At 60.0% G+C, this 15,375-nt stretch overlaps 1 protein-coding gene across 1 annotated transcript; it reads right to left on the reverse strand.

Annotated features, from left to right (window-relative positions):
* Positions 1 to 6,072: 6,072 nt before the first annotated feature.
* LOC103167269 (tyrosine-protein kinase SYK-like) lies at positions 6,073 to 15,140 on the reverse strand (the record flags this gene model as incomplete). Its single annotated transcript, XM_029057297.1, is given in 7 exon segments — positions 6,073 to 6,634; positions 7,767 to 7,879; positions 9,977 to 9,988; positions 9,990 to 10,115; positions 11,607 to 11,796; positions 13,681 to 13,908; positions 14,882 to 15,140. Coding segments are annotated over 7 exon segments (1,001 nt in total), but the record flags the coding sequence as incomplete, so codon positions are not given.
* Positions 15,141 to 15,375: the final 235 nt, after the last annotated feature.

Here is a 15,375-nt window from a genome sequence, read left to right on the forward strand (position 1 = left end):
CACAGTTCAGTCCCGCCCATTTCTCCCTACCTTACCCCCGTCCACTCAACTCTGATTGGTTCTGGCCTTGGACTAGCCCCGCCCACTCACCTCTGATTGATCCCATCCTACTATTCCCCCGCCAACCAATCACGGTTCAGCCCCCCCGTGGGCACCTCCCACCCGGCTCCGCCCACCGCCCTCTGATTGGCTCCGGCTCTGTCCCATCCACCAATCAGGGTTCAGCTGGTCCCGCGCGCCTCAAGTCGGCCCGGCCCCCCCTTGCGTCGGCCTCGCGGTCCTTACGCACGCGTCCGTGACGTCACCGCGTCGGGCCACGTCCTCCAGCTCCCGACACCCCTTGCGCTGGGGGAGAGTGCAATAGGAACTCTTAATATAAATGACGATTAATAAAGGGCGTGGTGTGTGCTGAGCGCTCCTTGTGTGGCAAGCAGCGTGCTAAACGCTGGGGGAGATGCAGGACCATCCGCCCCCTCGTGGGGCTCCCACTTTCCATCCCCTTATTAGATTATCATTAATAATAATAACTTTTTATTATTGTTAATAATAATAACGATCATCAGGGTGGTCAAGTGATCAGGACGTGCCAGGCACTGTGCTAAACGCTGCGGTGGAAGCGAGCCAATGAGCTCCCCTTCCGAGGAGGGGCTGGGAATCTCCCCGCGTTTAGTCCAGTGCTCTGCGCATAGTATGCGCTCAGGGCTATTGAATAATGAAAACATTGTGCAAAATGATGATGACATTCGTCCAATAAATAGAATTGTCGATATCTACCCGTGAACTCCCGGAAACGGGCAGCGATAAAAAGAGAATTACAAGTATCCACACCTGAACCCAAGTAACGGGTAGCAAAATCAATAAATAGAATCACAGATACCTACAGATGAACCCAAGCAAACAAGCAGCAATAGAAATAGAATCATTCATTCATTCAGTAGTATTTATTGAGCGCTGACTATGTGCAAAGCACTGTACTAAGCGCTGGGAATGGACAATTCGGCAACAGACAGAGACCAGCCCTGCCCAGTGACGGGCTCACGGGTACCTACCCCTGAAAACAAGTAAACAGGCATCGAGAGAAATAAATAATTAGAGCTAGCTACTCATCAAAAGGAGTAAAGGGGCTTCAATATGTTGGTATCTGTTAAGCGCTTCCTATGTGCCCAGCACTGTTCTAAGCGCTGGGGGAGACCCGGGGGAATCAGGTGGTCCCCCCGTGGGGCTCCCGGTCTCCATCCCCATTTGACAGATGAGGGAACTGAGGCCCAGAGAAGTGGAGTGACTGGCCCCCAGTCACACAGCTGGCAAGGGGCCGAGCCGGGATTCGAACCCATGACCTCCGACTCCCAAGCCCGGGCTCTTGCCACTGAGCCACGCTGCTTCAATGTGGAATTCATCGATCTCTACACAATTAAGAATGATCACGATGGCCGTCGGGAAGCGCTCACTATGGGCCGAGCGCTGTGCTAAGCGCTGGGGAGGACACCAGGTGATCAGAGGGTCCCGCGTGGGGCTCAGGGTCTTCATTCCCATTTGACAGATGAGGCAACTGAGGCACAGAGACGTGAAGTACAGTGGGGTGGGGAGAGGGGAAGGAAAAAGGCAGCGGGGCTCAGTGGCAAGAGCCCGGGGTTGGGAGTCCCAGGTCCTGGGTTCGAATCCCGCCTCCACCGCTTGGCAGCTGGGTGACTGTCACTTCCCTTCTCTGGGCCTCAGTTTCCTCCTCTGTCAAATGGGGATGGAGACCGGGAGCCCCACGGGGGAACCACCTGATGACCCTGTCTCTCCCCCAGCGCTTAGCACAGTGCTTGGCACCTCGTAAGCGCTCGACAAAGACCAACCTTATCATTCCTAAAAGGAGCCCGTCGAGGCACCGCCGGAGGGGCAGCTGAGGAAAAGGGGGGCTTTGGACCTGGGTTCGAATCCTACCCCCCCTTCTGTCTGCTGTGCGACCTCGGGCAAGTCGCCTCACTTCTCTGGGCCTCAGTTTCCTCCTCTGTCAAATGGGGATGAAGCCTGGGAGCCCCAAGGGGGACAGGGTCCCACCCGATTGAATGGTCTCCAGCCCAACGCTTAGAACAGTGCTTGGCCCATAGTAAGCGCTTCCCAAGTACTCTCATCATTACTATTCATTCATTCAATCCTATTTATTGAGCGCTTACTGTGTGCAGAGCATTGCGATTATTAATTGGGAATGTTCCTGCGGCTTATCCTTTCCCTCAAGCGCCTAGTCCAGTGTTCTGCACACAGGAAGCGCCTAATCACTACGATTGAGTGAATTCATGCTACTCTCATTGCATTATCATTATTATTATCATTATTATCATCATCATTAGGCCGCTCTGCTAATTGAGCGTCCCCTGAGGGCTAGTGGTTGCACCACCTGGTGGCGATGGCGGGAATTGATGGTCCAAACCCCCAATACATGCGCATGCGCACAGAGACCGAGGGACGGACAGGCGCGCATGCGCAAAGACGCCGAGCCGCGCACGCGCGCATGCGCCCAGATGACGACGGTCTGCGCGCGTGCGCACCGTCGCCGACGACGGTTCGTGCGCATGCGCACAAATACCAACGCCCGGCTGCCCGCACGCGCCCAGATTTATCCCACGGACCAGCGCCCAGATGCAGGCGCGCGCGGACCGGCGCCTGCGCAGAGACGCCGACGCGCGGACACGCGCGCTGAGTTGCCATGGAAACAGGTGATGCGTCGTGGCCCCGCCCCCCCGCGTCTCTGTGTCTCTCCCCGGTTCTCTCCGGCGCTCTCTGTCTCCCTGTCTCTGCCCGTCTCTGTCTCTGCCCATTCCAAGCGCTTAGCACAGTGCTCTGCACAAAGTAAGCGCTCAATCAATACAAATGAATGAATGAATCTCTCTGCTTCTCCCTGCTTTTCTGTCTCTCCCCATCTCTGTCTCTGCCCATTCCAAGCGCCTAGTACAGTGCTCTGCACATAAGCGCTCAATAAATGCAAATGAATGAATGAATCTCTCTGCTTTTCTCTGCCTTTCTGTGTCTCCCCATCTCTGTCTCTGCCCATCTCTGTCTCAGCCCATTCCAAGCGCTTAGTACAGTGCTCTGCACATAATAAGCGCTCAAAAAATACAAATGAATGAATGAATCTCTGCTTCTCTTTGCCTTTCTGTCTCTGCCCATCTCTGTCTCTGCCCATTCCAAGCGCTTAGCACAGTGCTCTGCACAAAGTAAGCGCTCAATCAATACAAATGAATGAATGAATCTCTCTGCTTCTCTCTGCCTTTCTGTTTCTCCCCATCTCTGTCTCTGCCCATCTCTGTCTCAGCCCATTCCAAGCGCTTAGTACAGTGCTCTGCACATAATAAGCCTTCAATAAATGCACATGAATGAATGAATCTCTCTGCTTTTCTCTGGCTCTCTGGCTCTGCCCACCTCTATCTCTGCCCATCTCTGTCTCTGCCCATTCCAAGCGCTTAGCACAGTGCTCTGCACAAAGTAAGCGCTCAATCAATACAAATGAATGAATGAATCTCTCTGCTTCTCTCTGTCTCTCTGTCTCTCCCCATCTCTGTCTCTGCCCATCTCTCTGCCTTTCTGTCTCTGCCCATCTCTGTCTCTGCCCATCTCTGTCTCTGCCCATTCCAAGCGCTTAGCTCAGTGATCTGCACATAATAAGCGCTCAATAAATAGGAATGAATGAATGAATCTCTCTGCTTCTCTCTGCCTCCCTGTCTCTCCCCATCTCTGTCCCTCCCCATCTATGTCTCTGTCCATCTCTCTCTGCCCATCCCCGTCTCTGCCCATTCCGAGCGCTTAGTCCAGTGCTCTGCACAAAGTAAGCGCTCAATCAATACGAATGAATGAATGAATCTCTCTGCTTCCCTCTGCCTTTCTGTCTCTGCCCATCTCTGTCTCTCCCCATCTGTCTCTGCCCATCTCTGTCTCTGTCCATTCCAAGCGCTTAGCACAGTGCTCTGCACATAGTAAGCGCTCAATAAATGCAAACGAATGAATGAATGAATCTCTGTGCTTCTCTCTGCCTTTCCCTCTCTCCCCACCTTTGTCTCTCCCCTTCTCTATCTCACCCCATCTCTATCTCTCCTCCCATCTCTGTCTCTCCCCATCTCTGTCTCTCCCCATCTCTGTCTCCGCCCATCTCTGTCTCTGCCCATTCCACGCGCTTAGTCCAGTGCTCTGCACGTAGTAAGCGCTCAATCAAGCCTAATGAATGAATGAATCTCTCTGCTTTTCTCTGGCTCTCTGTCTCTGCCCACCTCTATCTCTGCCCATCTCTGTCTCTGCCCATTCCAAGCGCTTAGCACAGTGCTCTGCACATAGTAAGCGCTCAATAAATACTATTGACCGAATGATAAGCGCTCAATCAATCCTAATGAATGAATGCATCTCTCTGTCTCTCCCCCTGTCTGTCTCTCTCCATCTTCCGTCCCTCCGCCTCCGCGTCTCTGCGCTTATTGTCTCTCCCCGTCTCTGTGTCTCTCTGCGTCTCCATCTCTCGAGATCTCTGCCCGCCTGTCTCTCCCCCCTTGCAGAGACCCTCCAGTCCTCAGAGACCTCACCCCCCGCAGCCCCAGAGACACCCTCCCTCGGGAGAGACCCTCCCCATGGAGACAGGCCCAAACTGGAGAGACATCATATCTCTCCCCCCCCCCCCCGCCAGAGACCCTCCCTTCTTTATCTCTCGGGCTGTCTCTCACGTCTCTCTCTTTCCTCCCCTTTCTGTGTCTCTCCAGCTCTCTGTGTCTCTCCCCCTTCCTTTATCTCTCTCCCTCTCTCCGTCTCCCCTCCTCCTTTTGTCTCTCCCGCTGCTCCTGTCTCTCTGTCTCCCCTTCCTTTATCTGTCTCTGTCTCCCCCTTCCTTTATCTCTGTCTCTCCCCCTTCCTTGATCTCTCTCCTGGTTTCTCTCTCTCTCCCCCTTCCTTTATCTCTCTCCCGCTGCTCCTGTCTCTGTCTCTCCCCCTTCCTTGATCTCTGTCCTGTCTCTCCCCCTTCCTTCATCTCTCTCCTGCTTTCTCTGTCTCTCCCCCTTCCTTTATCTCTCTCTGTCTCTCCCCCTTCCTTTATCTCTCTCCCGCTGCTCCTGTCTCTGTCTCCCCTTCCTTTATCTCTCTCCTGTCTCTCCCCCTTCCTTTATCTCTCTCCCGCTGCTCCTGTCTCTGTCTCCCCTTCCTTTATCTCTCTCCTGTCTCTCCCCCTTCCTTTATCTCTCTCCCGCTGCTCCTGTCTCTGTCTCCCCCTTCCTTTATCTCTCTGTCTCTCCCCCTTCCTTTATCTCACTCCCACTCTCTCTGTCTCTATCCGTCTCTGTCTCTCCCGCTTCCTTTATCTCTGTCTCTCCCGCTTCCTTTATCTCTGTCTCTCCCCCTTCCTTTATCTCTCTGTCTCTCCCTCTTCCTTTATCTCTCTCCTGCTTTCTCTGTCTCTCCCCGTCTCTGTCTCTCCCCCTTCCTTTATCTCTCTCTGTCTCTCCCTTCGTTTATCTCACTCCCACGCTCTCTGTCTCTCCCCGACCCTGTCTCTCCCCCTTCCTTTATCTCTTTCCTGCTACTCCTGTCTCTGTCTCCGTCTCCCCCTTTATCTCTCTCCCGCTCTCTGTCTCTCTCCTGTCTCTGTCTCCCCTTCCTTTATCTCTCCCCGTCTCTCTCTCTCCCTTCCTTTGCCTCTCTCCCACTGCTCCTGTCTCTCCCCCTCCTTTATCTCTCTCCCGCTGCTCCTGTCTCTCTCTGTCTCTGTCTCTCCCTTCCTTTATCTCTCTCCCTCGGCTCCTGTCTCCGTCTCTCTGTCTCTTCCATGTCTCTCCTCCGCCTGTCTCCCTCCCGCCGTCTCCGTCTCTCACAGCGATCGCTGTGGTACCCGTCAGGCGCTGACCAGGTGGCAGGCACTGTACTAAGCGCTGGGGCGGAGGCAAGCTAATAACCGCCCTCTGTCTCTCCCCTCCTTTTGTCTCTCCCTCTCCGTCTCTCATCGTCTCGTTGGAGTGTGTCGTCCTCTCCGGAAATACCACCCATCGATCGATTGTGGAGTTGGGGCGGTGAAAGAAGCCCCTCGTGGCTGGTTTTTGGGGGCTATCTGGGAGACGCTTTCCTCTTTTTCTTTCGTTTTATTAGAAATCACAATCTCCACGTCGCCCCCGACGTGTCCACGCCCGCTTCACCGTACAGTCGGGGAAACGGAGGCAGCCCCGGGATCGGAACCCGGGGTCCCCGCCGTCCCCCCGGCAGGGAGGGCTGCCCGGGGGCGGCGCCCGGCCCGGCGCCCAGCACACGGCAGATGCCCAGCGGGCCCTCGGCTCCCCGAGGGCCGGGACGGCGTCTCCTGACTCCGGCGAGCTCGCCTCGGCGTTCAGCACAGCGCTCCGCCCCCGGTAGGCCGTCAGTTCCCCCGAAGGGCGGGGATCCCGCGTCTCCTCTCGGGCGTCCTCCCCGGCGCTTGGCGCGGAGCGGCTCCGCCGTGCCCTCCGCGGCGCTCGGCACAGTGCTCGGCCCCGAGGCGGCGCTCAGTAAGTCGTCGCGGGGCGGGGAACGGGGGGGTTGGGGTCCGAGGGCGTGGGGGGAACCCGGCGGTGGCGTCTAGTTGGAGATGTCGTAGTAGTAATTCCGCAGCCGCAGCTCGACCGCCGCGAAATCCGGACGCTCCTCCACCCTGCCAACGTACGCGGCGCCCTCGTCATCGCCGGGGACCCGGCGCGGCTCCCTCCCGGTCCCCGGCGGGCGGAGGAGGCGACCGAGGCCCCCGGGGAAGCCGACTGGCGGGCGCGATTGGAACCCGGGACCTGCCGAGTCCCGGCGCCTGCCACTAGGCGGCGCCGCTTCTGCACGCGGCGGACACGCTCCCCTCCCCGGCACGTAGGCACGCGTGCGCGGGCCCATGCGTGTGATCGCACGGCGTACACGCACACGGAGAATCACCGGCCGGGGATCGGAAGAAGGGGGGGAACGGCGGACGGATGGGGGCGGGGAGCGACCGGAAGTGGGAATGTGGGGGGGAAGGGACCGGAAGGGGGGGGGGGGGAAGATGGATGGATGGAGCGGGGAGGGACCGGAAGTGGGAAGGATGGGGGGAGGACCCAAGTGGGGGAAAGTTTGGAGATGGGGGGTGGGGAGGGACCGGAAGTGGGGGAAAGGTGGAAGGATGGGGGCAGGGAGGGACCGGAAGTGGGAATGTGGGGGGGGAAGGGACCGGAAGTGGGGGGTGAAAGGTGGATGGATGAGGTGGGGAGGGACCGGAAGCGGGAATTGGGGGGGGAAGGGACCGGAAGTGGGGGGGTGAAAGGGAGATGGATGGGGCGGGGAGGGACCGGAAGTGGGAAGGATGGGGGGAGGGACCCCAAGTGGGGGAAAGTTGGGAGGATGGGGGGTGGGGAGGGACCGGAAGTGGGGGAAAGGTGGAAGGATGGGGGCAGGGAGGGACCGGAAGTGGGAATGTGGGGGGGCAAGGGACCAGAGGTGGGGGGTGAAAGGTGGAAGGATGAGGCGGGGAGGGACCGGAAGTGGGAAGGATGGGCGGAGGGACCCCAAGTGGGGGAAAGTTGGGAGGATGGGGGGTGGGGAGGGACCGGAAGTGGGAAGGTGGGGGGGAAAGGCGGAAGGATGCGGGAGGGGAGGGCCCGGAAGTGGGAAGAAGGATGCGCAGAAGGATGGTTGGGGGCGGGGAGGAACCGGAAGTGGGAAGGCGGGGGGGGGGGAGGGTCCGGAAGTGGTGAGAATGGACAGAAGGATGGGGGCGGGGAAGGACCGGAAATGGGGGACGGATGGGGGCGGGGCGAGCGACTCACTTGTAGGTCCAGCAGATTTTCATGAGGTCGTACACCTCCACCGGGCAGCCCTCCGGGCTCTGCATCCGCTCCCCCTTCTCCAGCATCGCCGACACCTCGCTGCCCTTCATGCCCTGGGGCACGGGACGCAACGTCTCGCTCGCACACACGTGGGTCTCTCTCACACACAGACACAACACGCACGGGGCACACACGGGCGAGGTGACACGACACGGGGACACGCGCACACACACGACGTGATACACAGGGAAACCCGGGACGCGCGCGTGGAAAGTGAGCTCGTTGGGGGCAGGGTTGTTGTGCTGGACTCTCTCCCGTTGCTGCCGAATGGGCCTTCCCGAGCTCTGCACACAGTCAGTGCTCAATAAAGCCGAATGAATGAATGAATGAATGAATGAATGAATGAATGAATGAATGAATGAATGGGAAGCGTCCAACACGATCGAATGGATGAATGGGAAGCACTCAATACATACGACTGAATGAATGGGAAGTGCCCAATAAATACGATTAATTGAATGAATGGGAAGCACCCAATAAATATGATTGAATGAATGGGAAGCACCCAATAAATACAATTGAATGAATAACTGAATGGGAAGCGCCCGATAAATAGGATTGAGTGAACGGGAAACATCCAATAAATACGACTGAATGGATGAATGGGTAGGTTTTTATGGAGGAATGGTAAGCGCCCAATAAATGTGAATGAATGGTAACACCCAACAGATACGATTGTATGGATGAAGGGGAAGCGGCCAATAAATACGACTGGATGAATGAATGGGAAGTGCCCAATATGATTGGATGGATGAATGGGAAGTGCCCAATAAATACGATTGAATGAATGAATGAATTAATGAGTGAATGAATGAGAAGTGCCCAATAAATACGATTGAATGGATGAACGGGAAGCGGCCAATAGATACGATTGGATGAATGAATGGGAAGCGCCCAATACGACTGGATGGATGAATGGGAAGTGCCCAATAAATACGATTGGGTGAATGAATGAGTGAATGAATGAGAAGTGCCCAATAAATACGATTGAATGGATGAATGGGAGGCGGCCAATAAATAAGACTGGATGAATGAATGGCAAGAGCCAATACGACTGGATGGATGAATGGGAAGCGCCCAATAAATACGATTGGATGGATGGATGAATGAATGAATGAATGGGAAGCACCCAATAAATACGATTGGATGAATGAATGAATGGGAAGCGCCCAATAAATACGATTGGATGGATGGATGAATGAATGAATGAATGGGAAGCACCCAATAAATACGATTGGATGAATTAATGAATGAATGGGAAGCGCCCAATAAATACGATTGGATGGATGAATGGGAAGCGCCCCCCCAAATACGCTTGAATGAATGAATGATTGAATGAATGGAATGATGGGGGTGCAAGCACACAGACACCCCGCCCCCCCTGCGGCCACGTGACCGACCCCGAAGCCCCGCCCCTTCACCCTGGCCCCGCCCCTGCGATTACGTCACAGAGAGCCTGCCTATCCGAGCAGATCCCCCACGTGACCAACCCCGAAGCCCCGCCCCTGCGCTGGCTGGCCCCGCCCCTGAGGGGTGACGTCACAGGGCACCGGTCAGGCAGCACAGACCTCCCACGTGGACCAACCCTGAAGCTTCCACCCCCTGCTCTGGCTCCGCCCCCCGTGCGATCGCGTCACAGGGCAGCTGTCCGGCGGAGCAGGCCTTCCCACGGTGACCAACCCCGAAGGCTCCGCCCCCTGCTCTGGCTCCGCCCCCCCGTGATTTACGTTCAAGGACGCCTGCCTTTCAGAGCAGGCCGCCCACGTGACCCACCCCCCGAAGCCCCGCCCCCCTCCCTCGCCACCCGTTCTGGCCCCGCCCCCGATCTACGTCCCGGGACGCCTGTCCGTCAAAGGCCTCCACGTGGACCACCCGAAGCCCCCTGCTCTGGGCCCCGCCCCTGTGGTGACGTCATAGGGCGCCTGTCCGTCCGAGCAGACCTCCCCACGTGACCCACCCCAAGGCTCCGCCCTCCCGCGATGACGTTCACTGGGGCGCCTGTCCGTCCGAACAGGCCTCCCACGTGACCCGCCCCCGAAGCCCCGCCCTCCCCGACGACGTCACAGAGCGTCCCGTGCGTCCGAGGGGGCCTCCACGTGACCCGGTTCCCCCGCCAGTGACCCGGTCCCCCGCGGGGCTGCGCGCAGCACCTTGTAGGGCTTTCTGTCCGTAGGAGAAGGCCTCCCACATGAGCACCCCGAAGCTCCACACGTCGCTCTGCTGGAGACTTGTAGTAGTTGATGCACTCGGGGCGTACCACTTCACCGGCCACTTCCCGTGCGTCTGCGCCTGCGCGGATGGGGGGGGAGAAAGAGCGCGCTCAGCCGGGGCCGTGACGTCACTGCCCCCCGCAGCGCTGACGTCATAACGCTCCGCCCTGCTAAACGTCTAGCGCCTCCCCTCCCCCCCGCGGGAGTGTTCGTCACTCGCGTCCACAGTGACCACGTCATTTTCGCCCGCCGCGTTACGTCCTGGCGCCCCCTGCCGGGAGCGTCCGCAGCGATGACGTCGTTTCGCCCGAAGCGTCACGTTATGGCGCCCCCTGCCGGGAGCGTCCGCACCCTCGCGTCCGCAGCGATGACGTCATTTCGCCCGAAGCGTCACGTTATGGCGCCCCCTGGCGGGAGCGTCCGCACCGTCGCGTCCGCAGCGATGACGTCATTTCGCCCGAAGCGTTACGTCCTGGCGCCCCCTTCCGGGAGCAGCTCGCACCGTCACGTCCGCAGCGATGCCGTCATTTCGCCCGAAGCATTACGTCATGGCGCCTCCTCCCGGAGCGCTTATGTCATGGTCCCCCCCCTTCCGGGAGCGTCTGCACCGTCACGTCCGCAGCGATGCCGTCATTTCGCCCGAAGCGTTACGTCATGGCGCCTCCTCCCGGAGCGCTTATGTCATGGCCCCCCCCCCCTTCCGGGAGCGTCTGCACCATCACGGCCACAGCGATGCCGTCATTTCGCCCGAAGCGTTACGTCATGGCGCCTCCCCCCCGGAGCGCTTACGTCATCTCCCCCCGGGAGCGTCTGCACCATCAGGGCCACAGCGATGACGTCATTTCGCCCGAAGCGTTACGTCATGGCGCCTCCCCCCCGGAGCGCTTACGTCATCTCCCCCGGGGAGCGTCTGCACCATCACGGCCACAGCGATGCCGTCATTTCGCCCGAAGCGTTACGTCATGGCGCCTCCTCCCGGAGCGCTTCCGTCATGGTCCCCCCCCCTTCCGGGAGCGTTCGCACCATCACGTCCGCAGCGATGACGTCATTTCGCCCGAGGCGTCACGTCATTGCACCCGGGGGGAATCCGTGGCCTCGAGCCTCTACGTCATCGCCACCCCCCCGACACGCCCCGTCCCCTCGGGCCTCAGTTTCCCCCCCCTTGTTCCGTCCCCCCGCTCCACCCCGGCGCTCAGCGCTGTACGTGACAAGCCCGAACCTGGTCCCTGCCTCGGTTTCCCCCTCCATCCCTGCTCTCCCTCCCCCGCGTGGGGGCGGGGACCCTGTCCGACCTCACCATCCTGCGTCTCCCCCAGCGCTCGGCACAGCGCTCTGCCCACGGTAGGTGTCCAGCACAGCGCTCCGCCCACGGCAGACGCCCAGCACAGTGCACTGCGCACAGCAGACGCCCAGCGCGGCGCTCCGCCCACAGCAGATGCTCAGCGCTCCGCACACGGTAGACGCCCGGCAGGGCGGTCCGCCTCCAGAAGGGGGCGGAGCCGGGAGGAGGCGTCTCCCCCAGCGCCGGGGTGGGGGTGGGGGGCGGCGGGGGGGGGGGGGGGTGTCTGACCCTGTAGTAGTTCTGGTCGGCGTTGAGGGCTTTGGAGAGGCCGAAGTCGCTGATCTTGGCGTAGTGCTGCGTGACGAGCAGGACGTTTCGCGCGGCCAGGTCACGGTGCACGAAGCTGTTCTCCTCCAGGTAGCGCATGCCCATGCACACCTGATGCACCAGCTCCGTCAGGTTCCGGGCCTGCACGTGACTGCGGAAGGCGGCGGGGGGTGGGGTGGGGAGGGGAGGAGGAAGGGCGGGGAGGGGGAAACTGAGTCAGACCCCCCCCACTCTTCTCTTCCCCTCCTCCTCCCCGTCCTCTTCCTCTCCTCCTCCTTTCCCCTCTCCTCTTCCTCCTCTTCCTTCTCCTCCTCCCCATGCTCCTCCTCTTCCTCCTTCTCCTCCTTGTCTCCTCCTTTCCCCCTTCCTCCCTTCTTCTTCCTCCTCACCTTCCCGTTCTCCTCCTTTCCCTCCTTATCTCCTCATTTCCTCTGCCTTGTCACCCCTCCCCGCTGACTCCTCTTCTTCTCCCCCTTCCTCCTCCTCTCCTTTCTTCTCCATTTCTTCCTCTCCCTCTTCTCCTCCTTCCTCCCCCGCTCCTCCTCCTCTCCTTCCTCCTCTTCTTCTTCCTCTCCTCTTTGTCTCCTCCTCCTTTCCTCCTCCTCTCCCTCTTCGTCCTCTTTGTCTCCTCCCTTCCTCCCCTGCTCCTCCTCCTCTCCTTCCTCCTCTTCTTCCTCTCCCTTTTCTCCTCCTCCTCCTCTCCTTCCTCCTTTTTTCCCCTCCCTCTTCTCCTCTTCTTCCTCTTTGCCTTCCCGTTCTCATTTCCTCTGCCTTGTCACCCTCCCCCTCTTCCTCCTCCTCCCCTTCCTCTTCTCCTTATCCCTCTTCCTCCTCCTCACCTCTTCCTCCTCCCTCCCCCTCTTCTCCTCCCTTTCTTCCTCCTCTTCTTCTCTTCGTCTCCTCCTCCTCCTTGTCCCTCCTTTTTTCTCTCTTCCTCCTCCTCCCCTTTCCTCTTCTCCTTATCCCCCTTCCTCCTCCTCACCTCTTCCTCCTCCCTCCCTCCTCCTCTTCTCTTCCTCCTCTTCTTCTCTTCGTCTCCTCCTCCTCCTCCTTGTCCCTCCTTTTTTCTCTCTTCCTCCTCCCCTTCCTCTTCTCCTTCCCCCCTTCCTCCTCCTCACCTCTTCCTCTTCCCTCCCTCCTCCTCTTCTCCTCCCTTCCTTCCTCCTCTTCGTCTCCTCCTCCTCCTTCCCTCCTCCTCCTTGTCCCTCCTTTTTTCCTCCTCCTCCCCTTCCTCTTCTCCTTCTCCCCCTTCCTCCTCCTCGCCTCTTCCTCCTCCCCTTCCCTTCCTCCTCTTCTTCTCCTTCTCCTCCTTCCCTCCTCCTTGTCCCTCCTTTTTTCCCTCTTCCTCCTCCTCCCCATCGTCTTCTCCTTCTCCCCCTTCCTCCTCCTCACCTCTTCCTCCTCCCTTCCTTCCTCCTCTTCTTCTCTTCGTCTCCTCCTTCCCTCCTCCTCCTTGTCCCTCCTTTTTTCCCTCTTCCTCCTCCTCCCCATCGTCTTCTCCTTCTCCCCCTTCCTCCTCCTCACCTCTTCCTCCTCCCCTTCCCTTCCTCTTCTTCGTCTCCTCCTCCTCCTTCCCTCCTCCTCCTTGTCCCTCCTTTTTTCCCTCTTCCTCCTCCTCCCCTTCCTCTTCTCCATCTCCCCCTTCCTCCTCCTCACCTCCTCCTCCTTCCCTCCTCCTCCTTGTCCCTCCTTTTTTCCCTCTTCCTCCTCCTCCCCATCGTCTTCTCCTTCTCCCCCTTCCTCCTCCTCACCTCTTCCTCTTCCCTTCCTTCCTCCTCTTCTTCTCTTCGTCTCCTCCTCCTCCTTCCCTCCTCCTCCTTGTCCCTCCTTTTTTCCCTCTTCCTCCTCCTCCCCTTCCTCTTCTCCATCTCCCCTTTCCTCCTCCTCACCTCCTCCTCCTTCCCTCCTCCTCCTTGTCCCTCCTTTTTTCTCTCCTCCTCCTCCTGCCCTCGGCAAGCGCCCGGCCCCCAGCTGGCGGCCCCGGGCAGGGTGCGGCGCTGGCCGCGGGGTGGGGGGGGTCGGGGGGGGGTCTCACCGGTTCTTCTGCAGGTACTTGTTGAGGGGTCCCAGGTCGGCGAGCTCCATGACGAGCATCCAGGCCTCGGCGCGGCAGAGGCCGATCATGCGGACGATGTAGGGGTTGTCCAGGCGCCGCATGACGTCCGCCTCCCGCAGCAGCTCCTCCTTCACCGCCTCGTCGACGCCGCCGCCTCCGCCGCCGCCGCCGTCCTTCAGGATCTTCACCGCCACCGCCTTGTCCCCCCTGCGTGGACGCCACCGCCCGCCACACACACGGGCCCGCTCAGGCGCCGCCACGCTCCCCGACACGCTCAGGACCGGCGCGGGGGCGGTGTGGGTCCGGGCCCGCGTGTGTCGGCCTGGGCCATCCTGGACCTTTTGGGGTGGGGCCCGGGGGGGGGGGTCCTTGGGGGGGGTCTGGAGGGTTTTGAGGGGGTCCTGGAGGGTTTTTAGGGGTCCGGGGGGGGGACTGGACGGACTCGGAGGGTCCTTGGGGGGGACCTGGAGGTCTTTTGGGGGGTCCTGGCGGTTTGCGAGGGTCTGGAGGGTTTTGGGGGGACTCCTTGGGGGCGTCTGGAATGTCCCGGAGGGTTTGTGGGGGGGCCCTTGGGGGACTGGATGGTCTGAGAGGGCTTGGGGGGGGTCCATGAAAGGGCCTGGGGGACCTGGAGGTCTTCTATGTGGTTCGCGGGGGCCTGTAGGAGGGTCTGAGGGGGTCCCAGAGGGTTTGTGGGGGTCCGTGGGGGGTCTGGAGGATTGGACGGGGGACCTGGAGTGCTTCTGGGGGGTCCGTGGGGTTTGTGGGAGCCCGTAGGAGGGTCTGGGGGGGGGAGTAGGGAGGGTTTGGGGGGGTTCCTGGAGGGTCTGTGAGGGGTTCTTGGGGGGACTGGATGGTCTCAGAGGATTTGTGGGGGGGCCCATGGGGGGACTGGGGGAACTAGAGGTCTCTTTGTAGGAGGAGGAGGGGAGGAGGAGGGTCTGGGGAGTCCCGGGGGGTTGTGGGGGTCCGTGGGGGGGTCTGGAGGGTTTGGGGGGGGCCCATGGAGGGTCTTGGGGGGGTCCCAGAGGATTTGTGGGGGTCCACGGGGGGTCCCGCAGGGTTCTGGGGGGGGGGGTCCGTGGAGGGTCTAGGGGGTCCCAGAGGGTTTTGGGGGGGTCCACGGGGGTGGCCCGGGGTGGAGACCGGGGCGGGGGGGGGGGGGGGGCGTCCAGCTCACTTCTTCATGCGGTAGAAGCCCTTCTTGACGGTGCCGAAGTTTCCGGCCCCGAGCTCTCCTTCCTCCAGGGTGAGCAGGCTGCGGTCCAGCTCCACCGCCTCGGGGCGGATCTCCTCCGGGTCCGCGTACGGGCTCTCGTACACGGCCGTGTCCATCGGCAAGGCCTCCCGCAGCTCCTCTGCACGCACACCGACACACGCGCGCCCATCTTCTCTCACCGTCTCCCCCCTCCATCTCTCACCGTCCCTTCTCCATCTCTGTCTCTCCCCCTCCACCTCTGACCGTCCCCTGTCCATCTCTGTCTCTCCCATCTCCATCTCTGACCGTCCCCTGTCCATCTCTGACTCTGTTGTCCATCTCTGTCTCTCCCCTGTCCATCTCTGACTGTCCCCTGTCCATCTCTGACTCTATTGTCCATCTCTGTCTCTCCCCTGTCCATCTCTGACTCTATTGTCCATCTCTGTCTCTCCCCATCCATCTCTGTCTCTCCCCGT

The sequence above is a fragment of the Ornithorhynchus anatinus genome, unplaced genomic scaffold, assembly GCF_004115215.2.
Source record: "Ornithorhynchus anatinus isolate Pmale09 unplaced genomic scaffold, mOrnAna1.pri.v4 scaffold_83_arrow_ctg1, whole genome shotgun sequence".
NCBI lineage: Eukaryota > Metazoa > Chordata > Mammalia > Monotremata > Ornithorhynchidae > Ornithorhynchus > Ornithorhynchus anatinus.